General features: G+C 36.4%; 2 protein-coding genes across 6 annotated transcripts in view; both read right to left on the bottom strand.

Moving 5' to 3' along the window:
- LOC107595781 (ATP-dependent RNA helicase DDX42-like) overlaps positions 1-1,088 on the bottom strand; it is a 21,132-nt gene extending 20,044 nt beyond the window's left edge. Inside the window, exons 1-2 of the mRNA XM_016286306.1 lie at positions 1,027-1,088; positions 660-930 (exon numbers count right to left, since the gene is read on the bottom strand). Coding sequence (XP_016141792.1) covers positions 660-930; positions 1,027-1,073 — 318 coding nt within the window. The 5' untranslated portion in view covers positions 1,074-1,088. The remainder of the gene's footprint in view (positions 1-659; positions 931-1,026) is intronic.
- A 695-nt stretch (positions 1,089-1,783) lies between these two features.
- Positions 1,784-9,287, bottom strand: part of abhd18 (abhydrolase domain containing 18) — a 9,484-nt gene continuing 1,980 nt past the window's right edge. For 4 of the 5 annotated variants that reach the window (XM_016286230.1, XM_016286228.1, XM_016286229.1 and 1 more), the window contains 11 exons: positions 7,659-7,743; positions 7,438-7,538; positions 7,240-7,315; positions 6,675-6,759; positions 6,573-6,600; positions 6,323-6,461; positions 6,092-6,181; positions 4,310-4,411; positions 3,759-4,113; positions 3,510-3,672; positions 1,784-2,790 (listed from right to left, as the gene is read on the bottom strand). In XM_016286230.1, the coding sequence (XP_016141716.1) occupies positions 2,736-2,790; positions 3,510-3,672; positions 3,759-4,113; positions 4,310-4,411; positions 6,092-6,181; positions 6,323-6,461; positions 6,573-6,600; positions 6,675-6,759; positions 7,240-7,315; positions 7,438-7,538; positions 7,659-7,743 (1,279 nt within the window). In that variant the 3' untranslated portion in view covers positions 1,784-2,735. The remainder of the gene's footprint in view (positions 2,791-3,509; positions 3,673-3,758; positions 4,114-4,309; positions 4,412-6,091; positions 6,182-6,322; positions 6,462-6,572; positions 6,601-6,674; positions 6,760-7,239; positions 7,316-7,437; positions 7,539-7,658; positions 7,744-9,287) is intronic. The other variant, XR_001610294.1, reaches the window with a different exon arrangement.

The following is a 9,287-nucleotide window of genomic DNA, read 5'->3' as shown; positions in this document are numbered from 1 at the left end:
GGCATCACAATATGGTAAGGGGCGTAACATTTCCGTCACACGCTTGAGGTATTCGGCCAATCACAACGCACTGGATAGCTGGCCAATCAGAGCACACCTCGCTTTTCAGACCGATGAGCTTTGTAAAAATGGACGTGTTTCAGAAAGGCGAGGCATAGAGGAGAAACAATAATGTACAGTATGTGGGAAATAACGTGGTTTTTTAACTTTAAACCACATAAACACATTTCATTACACCAAATACACAAAATAATGTTCTTTTTAGCAACATCATATGACCCCTTTAAGGGCTTCGTCTCATTACGAATACATGTCTGAAACGACTCTGTAATAAAGAGTCGAGTTGATAACCCTCGGCTCAGTGAGTAAGTCAGTTGTTTTGATTCGACAACTGTTCTGACAGATTCAGTCCGCTTCGTAAACGAATCCTTTGGACAGATTTTGGTGAACCGATTCACAAAAAGATCCGAGTCGTTCATGAATCGGACATCGCTCATCAGGCGCTACAAAACGCTAAATAAGCGCGAAAACACAAATAACTGCACGTGCAACAGAGCCCAAGAAAAAGCGTCCGTTAAAATCATTAAAGATCAAGTCGCTAACAGCGCGAACCGGCTCAAGGAGGTGTGTTGTTGGATGTACGTGTTAGCATTAGCTACCTGATTGGTCCTGCTCGCTCCTGCATCTCCTCCACCGCCAGCGCCGCCTCCTGCTGCCGCCGCTGCTGCTGCTGCTGCTGCTCCTGCATCGCTGGGCTTCTTCGACAGGCTCTGCTGCTGCTGTCCCGACACTAAATCCTTGGCCCCGACGCCCTGCTGCTTGCTTTTTTTTCTCGCCATCGCTTTAGTCCGTATTATGCCCGTCGGCTGGTCTCCAGGTTCGGTGTATAAACAGTTTCGGTTCTTGTAGGCAGTCGCGAATGCTCCTGTTCTTTCAGAAGGCAAGACAACAGTGAATATGGCGGAGGGCTGGCGCACACACACACACACACACACTCTCTCGAGTAGGTTCAGGGGTCACACTTACTGATGGCAAACGGCTTCAGTATGCTTGGGGAAAACCGAGGAATCCATGTTTAATGAGGGCAATATTTCCAGGTGACAAGAGTACAGTCGGTCAAACTACAGTAGCGCAGGATTGAAGGAGAAATATCAACAAAGTAAACACGTGCAGCTTTAATACATAATAAATACATGCAAATACTCTATTTGATTGGAGGCAACGCCGGTAAAATGATACGTTAAAATAAAATAAGCCTTTTTTTGCGGCCACGTTGTGTTTTTTCGAATATTTTATAAACATTTCAATTATTATTTATTTGTATTAATATTTAATTGTAATTAAATATTTTTTTTACATTGCATTTTTAAAGCTATCTGTAGCTTATACAAAACTAACTTTATTAAAACACAGTACACGTACATTACAATTTCTCACCATATATATATATTGTTTTTTTTTTTACTTAATTTTGGTTTCCATATCTTATATTTCTCTAGCTGTTTTCTTACATTATACATAATTTATCATGGGTGATTGTATGATAATAGATGCACCGTTGTATTAGTACACTTTCTTCAAACATTTATTAATATTGGTTTAAATATGTGTGATAATTTTTATAACCTCTTACACCCAAATAACTATATTTAACATAATACGGTGTTCCCTATATTATTATATTAGTTTGGTCTCTGACTTTCATATTGTCATTATGATATTTCACTGTCAGCATTTGTGACTGTTAATTTAGCAGTTAAAAAAAGACACTAATACTTAGGATTGTCTTTTTATTTTTAGAGTGAAGAAACAAACGAGTGGCTCATGATGAATACAGTGAATATTGAACATGATAGCTCAGACAAGGTGACAGTAGTAATACATAAAACATTTCAGTCTATTGAAACAATAGGATCGTTAGCTGTTACTGTAGTATTTGGCAGTGATTCAAATTTAAGGGATTGAAATGCATGCAGCACTAATTTTTAAGACTGCACTTCACAGAAAATGTTTCTTTTTAATTGTGGTCATATTTATTTCTTGCAGTTGTGTCTCATGTGTCTCATGAGCACCAATCATTGCTAAAGACCCATTTAAGTACTGGAAATATATGACTTGATCAGTTCTCAAACAACTCACCTGAAATTGTAAAACATTATTATTATTTATTTCTGAGATATCTGCTAGATTAAAACAATAGTCTGCCCATGACAAGGCCCTTTTTGGATGCATTAATTTTATAAAAACAGGAAACATTTGCTCTAAAAATTAGGATATTCTATGTTCGAATGCATATCAAGTTCATTCATTTACCCTACAAATCAAAATACTACATTTTCAGAGATCTGCTTCATTAAGAGGTTTAAAGACACCTTGATGTGTGAGTGAATTATGGTTTGGAGGCACGTCTTTGTTTCGTTCTGTGAAGTATGTTTCAGTCATGAAGATGTACATGAATAAAGGCAGTGAGGTCAGGAAGACAAGGTATCGTATGGGTTGAGCACATGTAAGTTGGCTTCAGGTCACTCTGAGTTTTGAGGTGTACCACACAGAGGAACACACTTCTGCCACTACAACCGCTGCACACTGACTCCCTTTGCTACTTGCTAGCACCAGGTTTAGTCCCAGTTACACATTCTTCTGTAAAAATCACATTCATCATATTTAGCGTTCTCCATCTTCACATTTCAAAATCCAACAATTCTTGTCAGTACTGAGTACCAAAAAACCCATGGCTATAAGCTGGAATACTTCTGAAGAAACCGGTCATAGGCGTCATAAATTGCTTGCCTAGAGGTGAACAATAATGGATGAAATTTAAATGTTAATACATATATTTCAAATTGATGAACCATACAGTTCATTCACTTGATAACAAGCAATGTGCAAAAAATGAACCAAATAATTAGCATTAGTAACTGTGCTGGTAAGACGTCTCTTATACTCACCAAGACTGGTGCATTTATTTGAACAAAAATGCAGTAAAAACAATACAATTACAATTTAACTCTTTTCATTTTTATTCTATTTTTTAATTTATTTCCGTGATGCAAAGCTGAATTTTCAGCAGCCATTTCTCCAGTCATCAGTGTCCTTCAGAAATCATGCTGATTTGGTGCTCAAGAAGCATTTCTTAAGCATTTCAGTTTTAAATTGAAACACTTTATTTGAAATAGAAATCTTTCATATCATTAGAAGTCTTTACTGTCTTGACTGTCACGTTTGATCAATTAAATGCATCCTTGCTGAAAAAATTATGCAAAAGCACCATAAAGAATCATGATTGTAGTGCATATTATTTGTGTATGTTAAAGTTTTCTGAAGTCACAGCTTTTCATTGCATGGAAGAAAAAAAGTAAGCCGATTCATCTTTAGAACTTCTTTTGTGTTCTACATAAGAAAGTAAGTCATATAGGTTTGGAACCAAATGAGGGTGAGTAAATGATGACAGAAAATTAATTACACTTTGAACTCCATGAATATTTTTTTTTTCCTAAAGTCTGACTTACCGAAAAAGTCCTTGTTTGAAGAGATAGGCACTGATGTGGCCTCCTTTGAGGTAGCGAACCTCACAGCCAGGCCAGATTTCCTGTAAGCTGCGAACTCCAGTGCGTGGAACATAAGCGTCTTCCTTTGCCTGGACTATAATGATCAGACTGGGATCTACAGGCACTGGAGACAAATTATGCAAGACAGAGAGAGGATCAAACACAGGAACCCAATCCAAACCATGTCAACAAAACAAAACAGATTTGTACCTGAAAAATTGGCGATGTGTGTGCATTCGTCCATAACGCCCTTCATGAAGCAGAGAGACTCCCGCTGCAGCGACTGCCGCTGACCAGGCCCCCAGGTGATGTTTTTAGCATGTAGCATGTCCAAATGAGGCCTGCTGCTGCTCACAGCAGACAGCATCTGATCCAGCCCGTCTCTCTCTCTTCGGCCCATCAGTAGGGCAGAGTCTGAGGCGCGAGAGGAGCGCAGACCCATCTGGTGGTCCCTTTCTGGCGAGTGGAGGCCAAGAAGGTCATGGGTAAGATCCAGGTCAGACATACTGTCAAAGCTGCCTGGCGCATTTTTTACAAATTCCTGGCCCATCCAGAAAGAGTCTTTCTGAAAATCAAGGGTGTGTCAGGTAGTGCTTCGTTAAAAATGTTGCACTTTCAAAGTGAGTCATGTGATATATTACACAAGGAACAAATCATATATTCTTCTGTGATCTTTTGTGGTGTCTTTCATATTAAAAAAAAAAAAAAAATCTAAATCACAAGAAAACTAATTTTGCCTAGCTACAGAATAACACTCCTACCCCACAATACTCCAGCATACTGATGATTTCTTCCTCATAGACTGTGTGCGCCGCATACTGCTTTTCCAGTTCTCTCCAATTCACAGCTTGACTTAAAACACCCTGCAGAAAAGTAGATCAATTTCATTTCCTTTTAAAAAAGGAAATAATTTTAGGTAAATCAACCTGCAATACTTCAAACCATTCCCTTTTATTTTAGGTTTATGGAATCAATCTGATGTAAAGCCTGGTTGTTTATTCATGAATGAAAAATTGTAAATGTGAGTGACTGACACTTGGTGACGTCTATATTGCCATGTTCTGATGACACTGACACAGGAATGAAGACGTCAAGTTATTCACAGCTACAAAGTTCAGTAGCTGAGTGACTAATATTGCCTTTAAGTCTACATACCAGGGTTATTACAGTTTGCTAAAACTAAAACCATTAAAAACATGAACAACAAACTTGTATTATAAAATAATAAATGCTAACTGAAATAAAATATAAGAAAACGTTGTTGTTTTTTCAAGTAGTTGCCAAGGCAACATTGCTAATTTTCATTTAGTTTTAACTTGACGTACTAAATGAAATACAATTTATAAAACTATAGACAAAAACAACAAAAAAAAACATCAAGTCAAAAAAAACAACAAAATTATTAAAACGTTAAAAATCAAAAAGGAAAATATAAAATTAAATACTAAATCAAAATATTAATAAATCATTCTTAAAGCTTATAATAGTATCTAAATAACACTGCTACATCCTTTCACTTTCGTTATTTTTTTTGTTATTTTTCAACAAAATTATTAAAACGTTAAAAATCAAAAAGGAAAATATAAAATTAAATACTAAATCAAAATATATTAAAGCTTATAATAGTATCTAAATAACACTGCTACATCCTTTCACTTTCGTTAATTTTTTTTTTTTTTTTTTCTTTTCATTTTCTGACAAATATAAGCTCAAAAGTATGCTCTTCAGTGATAATGCCATAAAACTAAGGGCAAAGATATGTTAGATGCGTAATTGATGCTTTATCTATGTGTTTTATCATCACTTACATTCGTGTGCTGCCACAGAGCCTTGCATTTCATAAACTGCTAAATAAGCAGTATTTTCTAGAAAACAGTACATCTATTGTTCATTAAAAGTTCACAAAATGCAATCAATATTCACATTATAACTCAATTTTGACCACTGACTGACTGTTGATAAATCAGAGCTAAAAACAAGTTTGAGTTTCTCACTGGTAATTATGATTTTGTAGCATCTGTATATTTTGTTGTATTTTTTTATATTCTGTATACATCTTATAGCATCTTTCCAAGATATAATCAAATTAAACTAAACTATTCTTTTTTTTCTCCTTCTGATTGTATAAGTCTGGTCTGTCTCTTGTCCGTGTGATAATGTTTTGCAATTGTGAGTGAACCTGCTGTAACACAAGACAAATTTCAGACTTTGTCTGACAATAAAGATTAATTGTATCGTATTGTATAAATATGATCAATTCGAAATGAATTGTGGGCAACTTTAATACACCACAATATGTGACCCTGGACCACAAAACCAGTAATAAGCGTTAATTTTCCTAAATTGAGATTTATACAACACCTGAAAGCTGAATAAATAGTCTGTCAATATGGGGTGCTGTGTGTACATTAATGAGGAAAAAAAAATTAACAAATGATTTTAGCAAATGGCTGCAATATAACAAAGAGTGAAACATTTAAGGGGGTCTGAATACTTTCCGTACCCACTGTATGTCTAATATGATGCTAAAACTTAAATCTTACTGTGGTAAAAACACTTGAAGCAGTCGTCCAGGATAAACAAGGTATGAGTGGAATTGGTTTGGGCCAGTTTGTTACAGCTAATGACGCCATCTAGGAGGAAAATTAGTAAACAAATGATCAACAGATATTGGATATGTTAGAAAGGATATGGAACAGGTTCTTCTGAACACAGTTGATCGGAAACAACATGAACTAATTAAGTTAAATGTAAATTAGGATCACAAAACCTACATGTCCACCCATAGAAATGCCAGTCATGCCTAGAGGCCAGAAACCCTCTCGCTCCAGCCAGTGTAACAGTGCAGCAGACTCCAGGATCAGCGCCCCACCCATCACAAACAGGTCTGATACGTTCTTCAGACTGGAGCGACTGCATCAAAAACACAAATAATATACATCGTAAATATGCATGGTTCATTCTAATGCTCCATACCACAAAGACATGGACATCAATAGCTGCTGCCAGTAAACAAACACTCACAGCTGGTCTTTAGGTTTCCTGTATCCGTGTACGATGGAGAGTCAAGGAGGTGTCAGATAAGATCTAGTAATTCTTGATTTAGTTTAGGCTTTCAAAGGATATAATAAGGATTCTCCAACAGTAGAGATGCCATCCCTGATTCTTTAATCATTGGTCTGGCCATTAGTGTTCGTCTTCTCCAGAAAAACTGCAAAATAAAAAAATAAAGAAGATGCATCAAATTCAGATAAAATTCTAGATGATACTGATAAGCCAATAATTATTTTCAACTTATGGCCAGTAATTGATAAATTTTCACAATATTAAAAAACTATTACGGTACTATTTTGTCTAAATAATTTTAAAGGCGCTACAGCTGCTTTTAAGGCATCACTATATAATGTACAGTATTAAAAAATGAATATTCATTTTGAAACTTGCTGAAATTTAGCAGTGTATGAAATTATTACTGTTTTTAAAGGTTGTAGAAAAAAACAGCGAAAAACATTAACAAAATAAAAATCCAATATTGACTAATATTGATTAAAAAAAAAAAAACTCTATCAGCTGAACTATAATGTTGCTGATACCCTACTTTTCAAAAGTTTGGGGTTGTTAAGATGTTTTTGAAACTTTTGTGCATCCCTAAGAAAAATCCCAGTCCCAATCCCAGTTTTTGCTCACTCACATGGTCTCCTGTTCCAGCCAGGTGAATACAGACTGGTCTGTGCCTTTTCCATTTCTTAGGTACAATAAACTGGAATCTAGTGGGAAAGTTGAAACAAAATGTGTTCATTTGAAAGAACTTTGAATACAAGCCACACAATAAGTCACATTAATCCTTCATATTTGCATTTAGTGTTTGTGGGTGATTTGTTTTGGTTACCGGGCTTTGACGGACTCGGCTGGCAAGATGCCCGGAACAAAGTGCTCCAGTGGCGATATGAAATGACCGTTGTGAATTTTGCAATCTGTTTGATCTTCTACCTTTGGGCACATCGGTAAAACACAGTTAATGGGTTATAATGCAATTTTCAATTATGATGAGTAGGTGTTTAAAAAAAAAAAAGTAGATTTAGAAAACATACATACATACATACACCTTACCTTGTCAATAAATACTGGGTAGTCCCTCTGTACCAGATCCTTGCATCTTTCCCTGTTGCCAATAATCCTCCGGAACTCAAATATTCTGTATTATCAATCAATTAAATTAAATAATTAATAACATAATACAATCAAATAATATATTCTAAATAAATAATTAAATAATTATGTGCACTCAGTTTTTTTGTTCATGTCAAGCTGGTTGATAAAGGCATACCTGCCATTATGGAGATAAAACGTTTTATACATAATGTTTTTACACAAATTACTATGAATATTTTCCTCAGTACATTTTTTATACATGTTTTTTTTTTCCACATCAAACTATGGATTAGTCATTATCATGTGGCTAATTATGTAATATGCCACTGTCTGTACTCAAAACTACAAGTAATTTTTAAAGGGTTAGTTCACCCAAAAATGAAAATTAGCCTGTGTTTTACTCACCCTCAAAGCATCCTAGGTGTATGTGACTTTCTTCTTTCAGACGTATCCAATCCGAGTTATATAAAAAATTGTCCTGGCCCCTCAAAGCCTTTCAATGGGGGTAAGTGGGTGTTGGTGGTCAACAGTTCAAAAGACGTGAAAAAGTGCGTGCATCCATAATAAAACGTCCCTCAGACGGCTCCGGGGGGTGAATAAAGGCCTCCTGTAGCGAATCCATGTGTTTTTGTAAGATAAATATCCATATCTCAAACGTAATAAACACTTTTCTCTCACTTCCGCTTACTGTCATACGCGGAAGCCGTTCCGGCAGATGACGTAAGACGTATGCGTCGGGCATGCCTCTGAGAAATGCAGGAGCAAAGGAAACAAAATTTCCTTACTTCAGCAAAAGAAAACCAGTCTCCTCTTGGTTTATATCGAAATCCTCCGACATTTTTCTTTACAAATCCTTGTTTTGTGCTTCTAATTCATGAACTGCGTTTTGTTTTGTTCTCTCTCCGCGCTCTTCACTTATCACGCAACGCATACATCCTACGTCATCCGTCGGGACTGCTTCCGCGTACCACAATCAGCGGAAGTGAGAAAAAAAGTGTTTATTACATTTGAAATATGGATATTTATGGATTCGCTACAGGAGGCCTTTATTCACCCCCCGGAGCCGCATGAGGGACATTTTATTACGGATGCACGCACTTTATTTCACATCTTCTGAACTGTTGACAACCAACACCCGCTTACCCCCATTGAAAGGCTTGGAGGGGCCAGGACAATTTTTAATATACAGTATCTCACAGAAGTGAGTACACCCCTCACATTTTTGTAAATATTTTATTATATCTTTTCATGTGACAACACTGAAGAAATGACACTTTGCTACAATGTAAAGTAGTGTGTACAGCTTGTATAACAGTGTAAATTTTTTGTCCCCTCAAAATAACTCAACACAGCCATTAATGTCTAACCGCTGGCCACAAAAGTGAGTACACCCCTAAGTGAAAATGTCCAAATTGGGCCCAATTAGCCATTTTCTCTCCCCGGAGTCATGTGACTCAGTGTTAAAAGGTCTCAGGTGTGAATGGGGAGCAGGTGTGTTAAATTTGGTGTTATCCCTCTCTCATACTGGTCACTGGAAATTCAACATAGCACCTCATGGCAAAGAACTCTCTGAGGATCTGAAAAAAA

Source organism: Sinocyclocheilus grahami, unplaced genomic scaffold (genome assembly GCF_001515645.1).
Source record: "Sinocyclocheilus grahami isolate Dianchi unplaced genomic scaffold, SAMN03320097.WGS_v1.1 scaffold208.1, whole genome shotgun sequence".
NCBI lineage: Eukaryota > Metazoa > Chordata > Actinopteri > Cypriniformes > Cyprinidae > Sinocyclocheilus > Sinocyclocheilus grahami.
This window is presented reverse-complemented; position numbering and strand designations above follow the sequence as displayed.